The sequence below is a fragment of the Schistocerca americana genome, chromosome 8 (assembly GCF_021461395.2).
Source record: "Schistocerca americana isolate TAMUIC-IGC-003095 chromosome 8, iqSchAmer2.1, whole genome shotgun sequence".
NCBI lineage: Eukaryota > Metazoa > Arthropoda > Insecta > Orthoptera > Acrididae > Schistocerca > Schistocerca americana.
In genome coordinates this window covers 50,303,632-50,322,124 of record NC_060126.1, presented here as the reverse complement: position 1 = coordinate 50,322,124, position 18,493 = coordinate 50,303,632, and the positions used below count along the sequence as shown (strand labels likewise).

Here is an 18,493-nt window from a genome sequence, read left to right as displayed (position 1 = left end):
TTTTTTCAAGTATTTGTTAGACTTTAACTTATTTATTTTGATAGAACGAAATATTTAATTAGCATAGGTAGTGCGATGTTTTAATTGTTAGAGTATAACGCAGTATGTCCACTTCTCCCTGACTTTTGGGGGATCGTGACACATGATTGTAGGTAACATACTAAATAAAAACTAAACGCCGTCCGAACAGGCCTTGGAAGGCCCAACGGTACCGACCGGTCGCCGTGCCATCCTCAGCCTACAGGCGTCACCGCATGCGGATGTGGAGCGACATGTGGTCAGTACACCGCTCTCCCGGCCGTATGTTAGTTTACGAGATCGGAGCCGTTACTTCTCAATCAAGTAGCTCCTCAGTTTGCCTCACAAGGGCTGAGTGCAACCCGCTTGCCAACAGTGCTCGACAGACCAGATGGTTACCCATCCAAGTGCTAGCCCAGCCCGACAGCGCTTAACTTCGGTGATCTGACGGGAACCAGCGTTACCAAGGCAGCAAGGCCGTTGGCGACATACTAAACGGGAAACAAAAATAAGCAAATAACAATAAAACTTATTACAATGAAGTTTTATAAAATACACGAGAAACTGCAGTCACCTCGTTAACACACATAAATGTGTATAAATCACGCAAAGAGATTATGAACAATTTTCGGATATAAAACTATCACCGCTTTTAACACGTTTCATGAAACCATCTGTTGCACTGGCCAATACGTTTGAACCACTTTTGTCCAGCACGATCATGATAATGAAAACCAACGCATTCATCACAATAGTTACGTTTGTCCTTGAGATTGGCAGACGAGAGTGCTACGTTCTTGCCTTAATGTCGCCGTGACTGCTGTCCGGATACTTCCTACCGAAGTTGTCATCGGTAATTTTCGGACTGAGAACGACAGATTCTTGTTTATTAGACATCTGTCTTCCAGAAACCTTACTTTGTACAAATGGCACTGGCGATATTTCCTTAAATGAAAGACAAAGGAAGGCAAAGCATCTCCATCCCTAACTGTGATACTTTATACACCACATTGGGATCTTTACAGTGGGAAGTGTGACCGTCCAAAAGAAACAATATGTTCCGTTGAGGTTTATATTTGTTCAGACGGTCCAGGAGCGAAGAAAATACCTCACCATCCTTGCATTCATATTCGGACATCTGAACCGATGATCCATTTAGCAACCCTATTGAACGTGATGGTTTCTGTCTAATGCCCCTCATGATTACAAATGGTGGATTCGTATTCCTCAGCGCACTGATGCAAACCATTACAGTCACAGTAGAACCCTTTTCTCCTGTAGTAACATGGTAGACGTCCTTCTTTCCTCTCGGAGAAATCACCTTTCACGATTTGAGTTGAATTCCAGTTTCGTCCGTAACGAAAATTCTCCCAGGATCTTCCCATAACACAAGCGTATCGTATTGTTCTGATATTTATAAAAAATTTCTCCACTTCTTCTTTACTGAGTCCTCCTTGAGCGAGCAAAAGATGATCCCTGAGCTTTTATTACACTTAAATTTGGATGTCCTTCTAGGAATGAGTACACCAAGTTATATCCTGCCATTTGTTCCGAAAAATTAAACAAATGACTAATGTTGTTTCTCACTGTGTATTCGAAAACGAGTTCTCTGACATCACTAACAGTTAACACCAACCCTTTTGCATCCACCAGCAACAAATGCCTTACGATTTCGTCCTCTACAGCAGCAGTGAGGATGGGTGCTTTACTGTTTCGTCGATTAGACACGTTGCCATCGCAACTCTTGAACGCAACGTGTTTCTTGGTACCGAGAATGGTTTGCCGGCAGTTACATGGGACATTGAATTTTGCTGTCTCTCACGTCTTGAATAGTGACTGCCATAACCGCCGACATCCACTGCCAAAGCTTTCGTTTGTTTTTATACTTGCGAGGCATTATAGACACCCGAAAAATAAATAAATAATTTTACAGTTACTTCAAAGGAGGAAATCTGAAATTTTGTGAGAAGTCGACCTGTCGGGATCACCCCATGCGAGAGGGTCGAAATCTGACCGAGTTATACAATTGAATAAGAGCTGGCACTGTAGGTCAGCCAATGAGTCACAGACCTTTCCCCTCCCAAAACAACAAAGCTAACGGCATGCTTTCAACACCACAACCGTTAGAAACCGTTCGTTATCACACATATCTACAAAATAAACTGCTATTTTGATTGCTAATGTTCTAAATGGAGTGTTGTAACATATGGTAGACCCACAGGATTATCTTCTGCCGCTACTTTTTGTTGTTTAAACTCGTGATGAAAATCGACACAATACACACACGTTAAAACAAGATTTGCCACTACTGGGAAATGTACTTCTAGTCTGCACCAGTAGAGTGTACTACCTTCTGAGTCAGCGTTGTGTTAAAAGTGTCGAGATGTCGCAAAATTACCTTACGTATTTATGATTTAATTTGTTACTTCCAGTCATTTTATATTTTCGCCCATGTAATTGCTATCATTACTTCTGTTACTCATTTTCCTCGAATTTCGTTCCATTTATAAATTAAGTTTCATTTCAGTCCTCATTTGCGTTATTTTCTGGAATGGTGCTAGACGAATTTATGTTTTAAATGTTTTGTATCACGATTACCGTTCAAAAAAAAAAATTGTATGATATAACGAAAAATAAATTTTTTCCAGTGTTGCACAACTAATATGAACAGATTATTTTTTCTTTTGTTTTTTATTCGACAGATCAGTATTTTAAAATATTTAAATTTTACGATGGATAAATAGAGAAAATTACAATCACACAGACAAAGATTCAAAATGCGAAAAAAAGGAAAGTAAAAAATAACATTAACTAAAAAAGTTAATGCGATTATTAAAATGACACACAAAGCATTTGAAACGAAAGAAATTATATTTAAAGTACTTCATTAAATAAAAATAATAGTCGTAGCTTTATCAATAAAGAGAAAGACTAGAATAACTTAACCGAAACGCTTCGAACTGATTGATAATGTTATTGCTGTCGTCAGTCGCAAGAAATTGTGAAATTTTGTTTCGTAGATTACTGCCAAACGAGGACCCACCAGAGTGAATGACTGCAAGGTGTGTTACCCGGGACTCATGACACATAGGACCCTAGCCTACACCACGGTGTAGGTGCTATCAAATAGCCGATCCCACCCGTGGCTACCTGTCCTTGTGAGCCTAACTGCCTGAAGGTAAAGCTGTAAAAGGCTTCAAAATCAACTGCACACAATGTAAACAACCAACACAGCTAAGTGTAAACTTAGTATTAAAACAGCCTCAGTGCCCATAACAAAAGCACTTACCTCTTTTTTTGTGGTGCGTGTCATCTTCGAGCAAAACCATTCGTTTTTTTTTTTTTTCCTGTCACTGTATAGAAATCGATGGACACGAAACGAATCGTCATTTCCTCATTGGTACTACCACTGTACGAACGCCTGTCGAAGTATTGTCCAGTGACTCACGAGAATGTCCTCGTTAGCGTCTGGTAGCCTGTCAGGCGCGAGTACAAATGACAAGCGTCAGCCTGTCACAGGTAGCCAGATGGAAATGAATCGTCCAGCGGATCGGCGGGCGGTGGCTCCGGGGCTGTGATGCGGCAATCACCGGAGGTGGCGCACGGGTCCAGCGGGAAAGCCGTCATTCCTCTCCGTCTGGAGATTTTCGGCAGCCGGCGGTGACGCGGCTAGCACGGCAGCCTCATCCATCACACGCCGCGTCTGCCAGCAACCTCTGCCGCGGCGCCCATCACTCAGCTCCTTGGCAGCTCGCTACCAACTTAGCTGCAACCAAATACCGACGCACGGTTTTCTCGCCGGCCGAAACTGCGCTGCACGCTGCCCGTGTTACGGTGTTCGAAACCAGGACTGCGATAAATGTTTCTGATGTCGGTCATAAAAAGGAAATAATACGCTGAATCCCCGATCAGTCGAAAGAATCACCACTCTTCCATTTCTAGTGCCACCGTAGTCGAGGTCGTAAACTTACGCTCGATTCGCAGGTCGCCTGTTCGAATCTCGGTGCTGGAAAAAAATTTCACTGGTAGTATTTGGTCGGCAAGGGGATGCCAGGTGTTGACGTACAGTTCCTGAAAACCAAAATTTGTGCTCATGACGTGGATGAAATTTTAGGCCTTTGCGCAGTGTCTTAAGTGTTGTGTACATAGTTCCGCGTAGTTAGCGCTTACACAACTTTCCCACTAGAGCGCGCCCCGCTAAGCACAACAGCGCAGGCGCAGCGCTCGTCCGTCTCCGCACTACGAGATGGTGCTGCCATAGAGATGGACCAAATCCTGCTTCCGCCGATCCGCGTATTAAAATGTAACGCAGCCAATAATATTGCTGCTAACGTAGAACCTTTTCTCCTCGCAAATCACACTCGCGCATTGATACATGAAGGCGTGAGGTATTATAACGAGTGTACTGACCTCCAATTAGTCAGTCTGCATTTGTCTGCACCAGTCTGCATTTGTCTGTACCATTCTATAGTCTAGTTTCAGTCTGCACCAAATGAGATTATCATATTCCTGTACATAGCCATGAAGATAAATGTATGTACACTTTTGTCAAGTATCAGAGATATATGTGGGAATAAGATTAACGTACCAATACCAAAGGCACTTCAGATTGTCAATTGTAAATAGCATCCAGAACCAAGTTAGGTAATTTTTATGTTTTTTATTATTTTAATAAATGTGTGTGAAAATTAATCAAGTTCTGTTTAAAGTTGGTCACCGTCAATCTGCTACTCTAAGCGTGCCAGTGCCACATCGGCCGGCACCCTCAATGATTGGTCGCCCACGACTCTTCACAGAACGTGCAGTTCGGAGGCTCGGTAAAGTAGAATAGACGGTGATCTGTGGCATCTCTGCGGAAAGAGCACAATGCTGGTGCACGCGCAAGTGTTTCAGGAGCACACCGTTCGTCGTACATAGTTGAATATTGTGCTCCGCAGCAGACTACACTACGTGTTCATATGTTGACCCAACGACATCGTCAGTTACGACTGCAGTGTACACGGGACCATCGGAATTTTTCTATACTAGGTTTCTGGCCGTCTGCACTAACGCCATCATCGAAGTGAGTACCTTCCCGAAACGTTCGGCGCCACGGACACATGCTGCGGGAGCAGTATTATGCTGTAGGACACACTCTCCTGCACTTGCATAGGACCTGTAGTACGAGTAATCAAAGACATGCTGACAGCTGCGAAACACCTGCATCCCTTCATGTTTGATGTCTTCCGCGACGGCGATACCAGGCATATTTCAGCGATATAGTCTCGGAGCCAGAACCATGCTACAGTTGTTCGATTCACGTTGATGTCTCGCCGACCAAATTCGCTTGACGTAAACTCTATGGAACCCATCTGGGTCGCTACTGGGCGTCATCACCGCGAACGCAAATCAGCGGCCTCTTATGTACGCAAATTACATGACCTGTGCATAGACATCTAACGCCACATACCTCCACAAATCTACGAAAAAACTGTCGGATCCCTGATATCAGAGCCAGTGGTGTATTTCGTTCCAAAGATGAATAAACAAGCTATTGCGCGAGTGGTCATAGTGTTTTGGCTCTTTACTGTACACTGCGAGACTACGGACCGCTGTACGGAACATGAAAACCGCTTCCGATTAGACGGTTGATGAACCCCACGGTTTTCCAGTCAACAATACCGTACCATTCTGTTCGCCTCTAATATCAAGCTGCCTAGTCGCACAGTGGTTCGGATTCCATGTTAAACGATATGTATTCCAGTCCAAAAGCTGGGTGAGCCAGCGAAAAAGTCGTAGGAAGCCAAGGACAGACCACTTCGAGTTGTACGACGTATCGTAAAGCACAATAGTGTTCAAATCAACATAGAGGTTGAGGATAATTTTGATTTATTTGAAACCCAACAAGAAACAAAGATTGAAGAATCGGAACGTCGAACTCTGAATTCTTGCCGCTTGTTATATTGCGCAGCACAAGATCAAAGTACTATTCAATCTAGAGTATCACATTACGTTGGAAGTTCTTCATAACGCAGTAAAATTTTAATAATCTAGAAGTTTATTTACATTTGATCAGTGTGCAGTGTGTGTTATTATAACGCCGCGGTGTGGTAGTCAAGTTGGTCCCCACCACCCGCTAGTGGGCGTTCTAAGTTTCATGATGACCAGTAGGTTGTCCGGGTCTGAAAAAAAAAAAAATAAATAAATAAATAAAAAACTTTTTCATAAGGTTTTCATAAAATTCTGACACAATGTATTTGGTAAGAAGTTGTTATTTGCTTTAATTTGCTGTGCCTCTACTTTGTAAATTTTGTGTAGTAAAGTACCCTACGTTCTAAATCACCATTATTGTACAACCGCTGGGCGGCTAGAAAAATTTATGGTTAACGGAGACACAGAATTGGACGATAGGTAAAAAGGGTTGACTGCCCCTGGTGTAAGAGATGGATCTTTTGTAATTTGTTATATCATGAACACCAACACAGCTGAGTAACGTTGTCAAAAAACGCGTTGTACCATAAGAAGTATACGCTATAAAACAAAAAGACGAGTATGACAATAATTTTCATAGTTAGTTGATGGGCAGGTGGGGCAGTATCTCTCACAGAGCACCACTGTACGACGGCGAGTCAAAAAGTTCTTGCCTCTACTTTTTTACTCAAACTGTGGCTGTAAATTCGAAGTCAAGAAATCGAGCCGCGCGGGATTAGCCGTGCGGTCTAAGGCGCTGCAGTCATAGACTGTGCGGCTGGTCCCAGTGGAGGTGCGAGTCCTCCCTCGGGCATGGGTGTATGTGTTTGTCCTTAGGATAATTTAGGATAAGTAGTGTGTACGCTTAGGGACTGATGACCTTAGCAGTTAAGTCCCATAAGATTTTACACACATTTTTGAACAAGAAATCGATTCCCAGGATAGGACCTTTCTTGGAACAGCCCGGTATTATCTGCCGTCAGTTGCTGGAGATGACAGTTGTGTTTCACACGTCCAAGGCCTACGAGCAACCAAGTCTGATTCGTTTTCTATGGAGCAACTAAATCCACAGGAAAATGCAGTTCACGTATGGGGAAAAGTGTCTCGCCTTGAATGTGAGAAGGAGGAGAAGGAAGGTGAGGTGTGACTCCCAAAAAAATTTGCATGGCAATAAGCGATCTGGGAGGCAACGATCGTCGCTGGCAGACGGCAACATGAATGCAATGGTGGAAGCGGATCGGTGCGTGCGCCTCAAGGATATTTCCCGGGATCTTGGAATTTTGTATGGGAGTGTTTGCGAGATCGTTCACGGGTCCTCAGGGAACCGAACACGGACACCTCAGGGAACCCAACACGGACACCTCGAACGCCCATTATCATGCAGGTCTCCACGGAGCTTCTTGCGAACTTACACCCCCTCCTCATCATTATCAACATCATCATCACACGTCTCAAAACGAGTCACTTTTCCCCAATCGTGAGCTGCATTTCCCTCTGGATTTCGATGTGAGTTCTTCCCTTGCTCCGCAGAAGACCAATCACAGTTCGTTGCCCTTACATCAAATACTTCAAATGGCTCTGAGCACTATGGGACTTAACATCTGAGGTCGTCAGTCCCCTAGAAGTTAGAACTACTTAAACCTAACTAACCTAAGGACATCACGTACATCCATGCCCGAGGCAGAATTCGAACCTGCGACCGTAGCGGTCGCGCGGTTCCAGACTGACGCGCCTAGAACTGCTCGGCCACAGCTGCCGGCTCTCTTACATCGTGGACGTGTGAAGCACAACCGCTATATTAAACAACCGACAGCAGTGTCATGCCACATAGCTACTGTCAAAGCCACGACAGATGTCTTGATGACGATGATGGTGGTGGTGATGATGATGATAATGATGATGATTATGATGACGACTGTGGTCACATGTTATGCGGGAACATCCCTGTGTTGTTGATGATGATGATGCTAACTATGATAATGATGAGGACAGTAGCGTTACTAGCCCATCCACACCCTGACACTGCTCCCCGCCTTATAAAATCTGGAACTGGTGACACATATGTACGAAACTAATACCAAGCTTCCCATACACTAAACAAATTTTGGGAAAGCATTTCTTCTCCACACTAGCTTCCTGTATAAAACAACTAGACAGTCCCTAACAACCTCAGAAAAGACAAAATCATTGCCCCACGTCTCGAAGATATTGTGACGACGGTGGTGACGTGTGTGTTGGCAGGCCGGCCGCACCCCGCCGCGCTGCTCCCCGCCAGCATGCTGGTAGCGTGCGCGGGCTGCGACAAGCCCATCCTGGACAAGTTCCTGCTCAACGTGCTGGAGCGCACGTGGCACGCCGAGTGCGTGCGCTGCTTCGACTGCCACGGCAACCTCACCGACAAGTGCTTCAGCCGCGAGGGCAAGCTCTTCTGCAGGAACGACTTCTACAGGTGAGCCAGCGACCACTTCTCACTCTCTCAAAACTTACACTGTCTCGGCTACGCGACCATCACAAATCGTCCGAATAACAACATTTCACTGCACCCCCAGCCACTGGACGATGCAAAACGTCCCTCCGTTTTGTGCTGTATCACTCACTCTGCAGTGGACTGTTGGCTGCTTCGAAAGTTACTGGCAAATAAAAACTGTGTGCCGGACCGGAACTCGAATCCGGGACTTAACTTGTCGTGGGCAACGCTCTTACAGACTGAGCTACGCAGGCACCAATTACGACCAGCGGAAGGCAAGGTTGCGATTTGGAGTCCCTTTCCAGCACGCAGTATTAACTTGCCAGGAAGTCTCATTCCTGCATTTTGTTTCTGCTGCTGTGGACTTTCGGCTGGAGAGACATTTTTCAGCGCATGCCCGATGGAGCTGAGTAATTTAAGAGCTGGTCAAATGGTTAAAAACACGCCTCGCATTTACTCTACACTCGAACGTTCCACTGGTTACTGTGCATTGCATACGCAGAGCACTATTAGAAGTGTGAGTCCATGCACTGTATCAAGTCACATTACCTAGTTTTTCGCCCTATTCAGCAAAACATTCAAGTAGGCTTGTAGGGGGAATATCTGACAGGTAATTTCTAGTTTTGGCTTCACCTAAGGACGAAGAGAAACCTCCCAAAAGCGTTGGTTGGTTACTGGGGGACTGGACATATTTTAATCGTTTACGCGAGAAGAGTATCAATTTTGATTTTAAGTATCAGTAATGTTGGTGAAAGCGACTGTAAGAGCAATGTATTTGTTTATAAAACCTTTTCTACTACTACTCACTATTTTTGTTTTTATTTATAATTTGAATGATGAGTTTCGGAAAATGATTCCTATTTTCAGGTGCGTTCTCCGTGTGCTATGCCACTTATTCGTGTAGTTTTCAATGAGTAAGGAGCATGAGCATTCTGAAGTTTTTACAGTAATATATAAAAACAGGCGAAATTTTTAGCTAATGGTCGATTTTTATATAGAGATAATGGCGGGCTTGGAAAAAAAGTTCTAGTTACGGTAGTCTTGTAGTCCACCTGTTCAGAAAGTCACACACATTAAGTATCAAACATTATTTTCTGTGCGGAGTACACAATGATGCTCTATGATACAGTACTGTTTCGTACATATGGTATTTATCTAAGACTTATCTCTGTTGACTGCGTGTAAACATACCTTTGTAGTACACCGGCTTTCCCTCCTAAGAGTCGTCAGGCGCATTTTCTCTGGTGTTTCGCGAAATATTTGCTTTCGCGATGTCTAGCTGGCATTAGCCCAAACAAATACTACTCACAACGTCTATCGTGTCGACAGAAAGTGTCGCTTTTTTCTCCGTAAAAAAGAACGTGATTTTAAAGCTCAATTTCACGTACCCGTTCGATAGAGCGGTCCAAATTCGTCTAGTGCGATATTCGTTTCGTCGATGTGTATTAGCAAGGACAGTAAAACATGAAGAATAACCGGTACTTCAGCAGCGCACGCTCTTGACGAAAATGAGCCACTGCAAAAACCACAATCGCGACTCTGGAATGTACGCCCTCTGCGCTCCTAGCGATGAAACACGGTACTACAAAAGCTCTGTGCACCAGAAAATTAGCTAGGTTTCTTTTAGGTACCCTACGTGTAAAACCCATTAACTACAGGGATTTTTTACTCGAAATGGCGGAAAAATGGTCCTATGAACATGTGTTGGAATATGGAGTACGTGCAAAGAGAACAACACAGTACAGAGCTGCGTCCCATTCACGTCACAACGAATGTTCAAAGTGGCCTCCATGCAATTGCAGGTGATAGCGATAGTGGCGATTGTGATGTAGGATACATATAATCATACTCTGGCTTACATCGTCTTAGCAGGCCACTTGCCTGGAGCTTGTACTAGATATCGTCTCAATGTCTTGCAGAACTCGGTCCTTCAGATCTGGTGTATGCACAGTCCACCGCCTCTCTGCACTTTCGCCTGTCTGAAAGGACCCATGATCACGTAAAAGCCCAAAAAGGGCTTGAAATGTTGTCTGGTGTGGTTGGTGTCTGAGAGGGTACTTGTTCTGGTACAGCTATGCTGCCTCTCGACAGCTTCCATCTGCTTGGCTGTACATAAGCACCATCTCGGCTTGTTCCCAACAAGAACATCAGACAATTCTTCTGCTTATAGTACGCTGCGTCAACAACACAACCTGTAACACACAAAGGACACATGGAACATGGTCAGAGGAACTCTCATTTGTACAACAAATGCACATATGTTTATATGTATAACCGTATTGCCTAAATATGTACTCCTATCAATGTCTTGGTTGTTTTTTCTCTGGGTCGAACAGTCTTTCCACAAACACGTCAGATAATTTACTGCCTGATGTTTTCTGCACCGTCGTAACTGCACCACTAACTGTAAGTGGACTACACCTGCCAGTATAGACTGCCCATTTTGCGTCCACGTGCCCACTCTTCAGCACCTGACCTCTTGCCCAGGGGAAAATAGACGTTAACGGGTTCCTCTTGTTACCTCCACTTTACAGGTACTAACCAACCTGAAAACCTATGATTTCTAGTAGCTATAGTCGTTAGTCTGGTTATTACGTAAATTCAGATGTAACATTGTTCAGAAGACCATACTCCGTCACCAACAGAAGTACCTGCACTTATACTCGTTACACTATTTATTTATGTATGTGTTTGTGTGTTGTTGTTGTTGTCGTCTTCAGTCTTGAGACTAGTTTGATGCAGCTCTCCATGCTACTGTATCCTGCGCAAGCTTCATCATCTCCCAGTACCTACGGCAGCCTACATCCTTCTGTATCTGCTTAGTGTATTCATCTCTTGGTCTCTCGATTTTTATCCTCCACGCTGGCCTCCAATACTAAATTGGTGATCCCTTTATCTTCAGAACGTGTCCTACCAACCGATCCCTTCTTCTAGTCAAGTTGTGCCACAAACTCCTCTTCTCCACAAATCTATTCAATACCTTCTCATTTGTTACGTGATCTACCCATCTAATCTTCAGCATTCTTCTGTAGCACCACATTTCGAAAGCTTCTATACTCTTCTTGTCCAAACTATTTATCGTCCACGTTTCACTTCCATACACGGCTACACTCCACGCAAATAATTTCAGAAACGACTCCCTGACACTTAAACCTATATTCGATGTTAACAAATTTCTCTTCTTCAGAAACGCTTTTCTTGCCACTGCCAGTCTACATTTTATATCCTCTCTACTTCGACCATCATCAGTTATTTTGCTCCCCAACTCCTTTACTACTTTAAGTGTCTCATGTCCTAATCTAATTCTCTCAGCATCACCCGACTTAATTAGACTACATTCCACTATCCTCGTTTTGCTTTTGTTGATGTTCATCTTATATCCTCCCTTCAAGACACTGTCCATTCCGTTCAACTGCTCTTCCAAGTCCTTTGCTGTCTCTGACAGAATTACAATGTCATGGGCAAACCTCAAAGTTTTTATTTCTTCTCCATGGATTTTAATACCTACTCCGAATTTTTCTTTTGTTTCCTTTACTGCTTGCTCAATATACACACTGAATAACATCGGGGATAGGCTACACCCTAGTCTCACTTCCTTCCCAACCACTGCTTCCCTTTCATGTCCCTAGACTCTTATAACAGCCATCTGGTTTACGTACAAATTGTAAATAGCCTTTCGCTCCCTGTATTTTACCCCTGCCACCTTCAGAATTTAAAAGAGTGTATTCCAGTCAACATTGTCAAAAGCTTTCTCCAAGTCTACAAATGCTAGAAACGTAGGTATGCCTTTTCTTAATCTATCTTCTAAGGTAAGTCATAGGGTCACGTGTTCCCATATTTCTACGGAATCCAAACTGATCTTCCCCGAAGTCGGCTTCTACCACTTTTTCCATTCGTCTCTAAAGAATTCGCGTTAGTATTTTGCAACCGTGACTTATTAAACTGATAGTTCGATGTGTTTGTGTATGAGTGGTAATTACACACGTTCAGTATTTACCTTCAGACTGCAGGTCACTCAAAGTATAGAGGAACAACAGCGCCACTACACGCAGAGTAATGTTACCACATAAACGCCACTGGTGGTCCGCGAGTCAATCGGATAGTTTACGAAGGAGCAATGGCTATGAAATCGAGCCTTTGTCCTGCACTTTGAACGCCGCGGCCTACTCTCTTACCTGGTGGCAGAAAGTGGCTGCCTTCTTCGAACAGGGCGGCAGTCGACAAGTTGGCATCTATTAGAGAATATTGTCGAAGAAGACGAGGGGGACGTGGTGTGGGGAGTTGGGTAATTGCGGGAGGCATTGTGCGCCTCCGTGGGAGCGGCGCACCGCGGCAATAGCTCACGGTCGGCCTGCTGCAAATGCCAGGCGCGGCCCGACGCTTCAATTGTGTGGCGCCAGCGGCAGCGGCAGCGGCAGCGACGGTGGCGCCGCGCGGCGGCGGCGGCGGCGGCAGGCTGCGGGCCCGCGGCTATTGGGCGCTGGGAGGCTGGCCGATGCTGGCCGGCTATCGACCCTGCGCTGCCACGCCGCTACTGGGCTCCAGCTCCTAATGTGCCGTAGTACCTGTCTGGAGCACACGCGGCCAGAAAAGGGGGTGGCAAAAGCGCGCGCTTGCCGGCTCCTGTAATCTGCATACGAGTTTTTTAGCTGTTACAGAATTCTCTCGAATTTCCAGCAGAACATTGTCCGCTGAGTTACAGGTCCACGTCACTGACGTCGATTTGGCACATATTCAGGGTTATTACAAATGATTGAAGCGATTTCACAGCTCTATAATAACTTTATTATTTGAGATATTTTCACAATGCTTTGCACACACATACAAAAACTCAAAAAGCTGTACTGAGTTCCACTACAGTACAGTTCCAGTACAGCACTCGTGGCTATCGCATCGCGGTCGCGAAGTGGGGCCGAGGCAGTACCAGATAAGTTTTATAGTCTGACGATAATTTATGGATTTGTTGTTTTAGTTTGACGACGTCCACTATGGACAAACGGTAGTTACTGTTATTCTGAAGAAGGTTGGGTTATCCCGACTGAAACATAGGTTAATTCCAGGCAAACGGTGCAACTGAGGCTGTTAATTATTAATATTAAAATTAATTTAGGAGATAATTTGAGCAGCCATTTTACATGGTTTGCAGATGATGCTGTCACTTAGTGTCTAGTAAAGTCATTAGAAGTACAAACCGATTGCATACTGCTGTAGGCAGAATATCCATATGGTGTGAAGAGTGGCAATTGGGCCTAAATAATGAAAAGTGTAAAGTCCCCCAGGCGAGTCCCAAAAGGGACCCCTTAAATTTCTGTCACACAATAAATCAGACAAATTTGAAGGGCCACGCGGCGCCTTGTCACGGTCCGCGCGGCTGCCCCCCCCCCCTCCCCCCTCGGAGGTTCGCGTCCTCCCTCGGGCATGGGTGGGTGTGTCGTCCTTATCGTAAGTTAGTTTAAGTTAGATTAGGTAGCGTGTAAGCTTAGGGACCGATGACGTGAACAGTTTGGTCCCATAAGACCTTACCACAAATTTCCAAATCTGAAGGCTGTCAACTAAATATCTCGGGATAACTATTACGAACAACTTAAAGTGGAACGGTCACATTGATAACGTTGAGGGGAAGCCACACCAAAGACAGCATTTATTGGCAGAACACCCAGAAAATGCAACAGGTCTACCGAAGTGACGCTTTCCGTCGTCTGCTAGCGTCTTGCTGTGCGGTATGGGATACTTGTCAGATATTGGTTGTCGAATGACACTGAAAATGGTCAGGGGAAGGCAACTACTTTTGTATTAGCGCTAAATAGGGGAGGAAGGGTGACAGGTATGATACGCGAGTTGCGGTTTCTGTCATGACAAAGACGAGATATTCTCACGAAATTTGAATGTCCAACTTTCTCCCCCGAACGCGAACGTATTTTCTTCGCCTCCAAAGGAGGAATCATCATAACAATAAAATGAGGGAAATCAGCGCTCCCACGGAGAGATTCAACAGTTCGTTTTTCCCGTGCACTGATCGACAGAGAAACAGTAGAGAAATAGTGTTAAAATGGTTCGGCGAACCTTCTGACCAGGTACTTGTCTGTGAATTGTCTGGTAGCCATGTACATGTAGCTGTAGATGTAAACTGCAGACTTAACATTTCCGATCACGACGAGAAGTAATTCAGCTTTTTAACAATCGTCTTTGGTTTTATTTGTTGTCACTCTGGTCATGCCAAATAATACCAAATCCTTGGTGCGGGTGTGCTTTCAGGCGCTGTTCTGCACACAATACAGATACGAACTTATACAGAATCGTGCCGAGAATATATCTTCAGTCTTTTCTCTGTCGCTTCTTGTTCTGCCCTTACGAAACTGCGGAACGGAGCCAGTGTAAAATTTTGGAGCACAAATTCCATCACCGATTCCCCACACAGAACATGGTTACAGTGGATGTGGGCGTAACAGAGCGCCACATTCTGTCACAGAGCTATGAATTCTGCACTCCAGTTGCCGTCAAGCCGAATCTGAGGAGACACGAGGATTATCCTTAGTACAGTCTTAGGTTTTAAGCTACAATACCTGCTAACAGGAACCTTGAGAAGGTGTGTGCGTTATAGGCTACTCACAGTAACTGTAATTGCATCGACCGCTACGGTCGCAGGTTCGAATCCTGCCTCGGGCATGGATGTGTGTGATGTCCTTAGGTTAGTTAGGTTTAAGTAGTTCTAAGTTCTAGGGGACTGATGACCTCAGAAGTTGAGTCCCATAGTGCTCAGAGCCATTTTTTTGTAATTGCATCGGGGAACGGGTTCACTAGGAAGCGATCTGCCGTAGAGACCGAAGCCTTAACCCACAAACTACAGAGTAGCCCACCACCTGGGTTACTAAGGTGGGCCGTGTGCTACTTATGACAAGTGACAAGCCAGGCAGCGTTAGATCTCTTAGCCGAAATGGCTGCTTGCAAGTTAGGTTAGCTTGACAAGCCCCCATTCTGTTACCGTCCCTGCCACCTGGAGGCGGACCTTTTTCAAATGTTTCTGCCCTGGCTGTTGCTCTGTGTGTTGGTACACTCTATGACACAGTGAGTGATATTTATATGCAAAATAATTAATAAAACTAATATTAATTAAGTATAAAGTAAAACAAAATAGATGTAAAATATATACACAAAAGAAAGCAAAGAAAAAGAAATCTAAACTATATGGTATCTACCAAGAACCGAGTTCTCCCTGATGCAATTTTAGAGTGCAAGGCTATACATGTGCCCCAAAAATTGAACTGAGCTAGATTTCTCTATGTGAGATTATAAATTATGATGTTAGAATTTCACATGAAACATAAGAGCATAATGAATATTAATATATAATGGTACTGGTAAATTCTTGCATAAACCATCTTAGATACAGGAAGTATTCAGGTAGCTATGTTTAAACATAATAGGATTCCTCTATTCAAAATTTAAAAATTAAATTTCAGTATGAGATAACGTACAAATCATCAATTGTTAGAGATAAGTGGTTACCAAAGTTAATATAATTAATAAAAATAATATAATTATACTTAGAACAAAAGAAAATGAGTATAAATAGTGAGTTAAAAAAAACATGGTATCTCCTAAAACCTGATTCTCTCACATCCAATTCCTGAGTGTGGAGGCTATGTATGTACCTGTAGATTGAACATAACTAGATTCCTCTATATGACATTGTAAATAAGGTTTTAAATTTCACGTGAATAGTAAAACAATATGAATATTAACTACCCCGACTGCGTGGCTTGGGGCTACTACCTGCTGGTAGGCAGGGATGAGTCCTGGAAAGCTTGGTCTTGCATACGGAACGCTTGCTCCTGCGCCCTGTTGCGGAGTATAACATGTAAATAGCGGTACTTTATTTTTAATTTTCAACCACAAATTAAGCATTATCGCGAATATCCGCACCTATAGACTCGGATATAAGCCACAACGTGGGCTTTTAGCCGCAAGATAGTAACCCGTGCAGAGCTGTAGCCGTGGCGAGTAGCGAGTTCCCACGGCAGAGGGCGCGAGGCGCGCATGCCGGCTGCGGCGCCGCGGCAGGTGCTTTGTTTGTTGCGGACAGGCGCGCGACCGCAGGAATGTGCGCGCACAATGCGCCGCCCCGATGGGTGGTCCGCACAAAGGCCCGCGGCTCCGGCGCGCATGCGCGGCGCAACAATTGCGGCAAATGGCGCCGCCCCCGGGAATCCCCGCGGATGCCTTGCACCCTCTCCAGCCCGCTCATCTCCTCACCGACCTGGTGACAGCAGACGGGGGTGGTGCACGGGGGGCGTTCCGCCCTTTCGCTCCCGTCTGCGTGCCTAGGCGTCGTGGGAGTCCGCAGTACTTGCCCGTGTCTCTCCCTCTCTCTCCTTCTCTCTTTTTCTCTCGCACGCAATGAATTCGAATTTCGCGGCCTTCATTTTGTCGTTCCTCCCCTTACAAATTCCGTCAGACAGACAGCAGTCGTCTGGCACCGGCGCCAAGATGTTGGCGCCAGCTGCAACTCCACAAAGGATAATTTTTTCCTCCGACAGACTGATCTTTGTGGGATAGTCGGTTCAGTCGAGAGTTTCCTGCCGCCGACGAACGGACATGAATGAAATGCGGCTTAAATGAGGCTTGCTGGCGTGAAGGGAACGTGTTCTGCTCGATTAATGAGCGAGACAAACTATTACGTTCGTCTTCTCCGCTTCCACTCAGGAGTAGTCATTCATTTCTACACTTCCTACAATGTTTCTTTGTTGTCTTCTTTATTTCCTACATTGTGCTATCCTTACTTCCTGCGACTTCTTTCTTGTTCCCCTGTATATCTAACGGATAGTACGAAGATCTTTTATTTCCATTTTCGATGGTGTCTTAGCAAACCAAGAATGTATTTATTGCCACGAAGGCTATTTTTTTCAACCTCCGATCGTCTGCGAAATTAAAACCACAGTGAAAATCCGGTGAAGCTAGGTGCAGATGTGTTGCCGTGCCCGTGTATCGCGTCATGTCGCACTTTTCAGTTCTGATTGCACAGTGAACACGTAAAGATGTCTACAGCAACAGAGTCTTCTGCTGAGAGGTTTCGCCTGATCTCGTGCATCCCACTTTAGGTGGCTGTCATGCGTTCCGTTCTTCACGAATCGTCACAATTCTCCTCCGCACACTGCAGTTGTAACGAAGGTGCTCCTGCAACGTTTGCGACGAGAAGTGTTCGATCACCCATCACACGGCCCGGACTTTCACTTAAAAAGTCCCGTACTTCGAGATGTCAGTGTGGCGGTGCAGCATCCTGTTGGTAAATGGAGTCGCCCGAATCAATCTCCATCTGTGGGAATCATATCGAGCACTGTAACAGTGTTCTCGCCAAAGAAAAATGGACCATACGCCTTTTGCCGTGAAACTGGACAAAACACCCAAAATTTTGGAGAATCCGTCTCATGTTGCACAACTTCATGTTGTTGTTCCGTACCTCATATTCTCAGATTATGACGGTTCACCTTTCCATTTAAATCGAATGTTGCCTCGTCACTGAACACCAAGCGTGGAAGAAAACTGTCATCTTCCATCTTGCGAAGAACGAAATTACAGAAGTCCACTCCTTGTAGAATGAGTGTGCGCTGATATGGAACTTCCTGGCAGGTTAAACCTGTGCTGTGTTTGTCTGAAAATAAAAAATTAAACTTTTCGCTCGAAGGAAGACTTGAACCAAGGACCTCTTTTTTTTCTAACAAAAGAAGTAAAACAAAATCATAGCCATCCCTACGGGGCACCGCCACCTGTGTCCCTGACAAACAAGAATGAACTCTTACCTCTCCAGGCGTTGCCTTCCTAACTATACGTAACCACCCCCATCGAAAATGTGTAGAAACTACACTATACGGGACTGACGTGTGTGCATCGACCCACAAAAACACGATGAAAGGAATGGGGGGAGGGTATTTCTTGTAGGGTGCGGAAGGTATTTTTTTAAATTAATTTTTTTAAATTGTTTTTTATTTTTATTTTTTTCATTTTCATTTTTAAATTATATATATATATATATATATATATATATATATATATATATATATA

The 18,493-nt window shown here is 44.5% G+C and overlaps 1 protein-coding gene across 1 annotated transcript in view; it reads left to right on the top strand.

Annotated features, from left to right (window-relative positions):
• The window catches only part of LOC124545518 (LIM/homeobox protein Lhx1), a 463,560-nt gene that overhangs the window by 124,863 nt on the left and 320,204 nt on the right, over positions 1 to 18,493 (top strand). Inside the window, exon 4 of the mRNA XM_047124465.1 lies at positions 8,209 to 8,416. Coding sequence (XP_046980421.1) covers positions 8,209 to 8,416 — 208 coding nt within the window. The remainder of the gene's footprint in view (positions 1 to 8,208; positions 8,417 to 18,493) is intronic.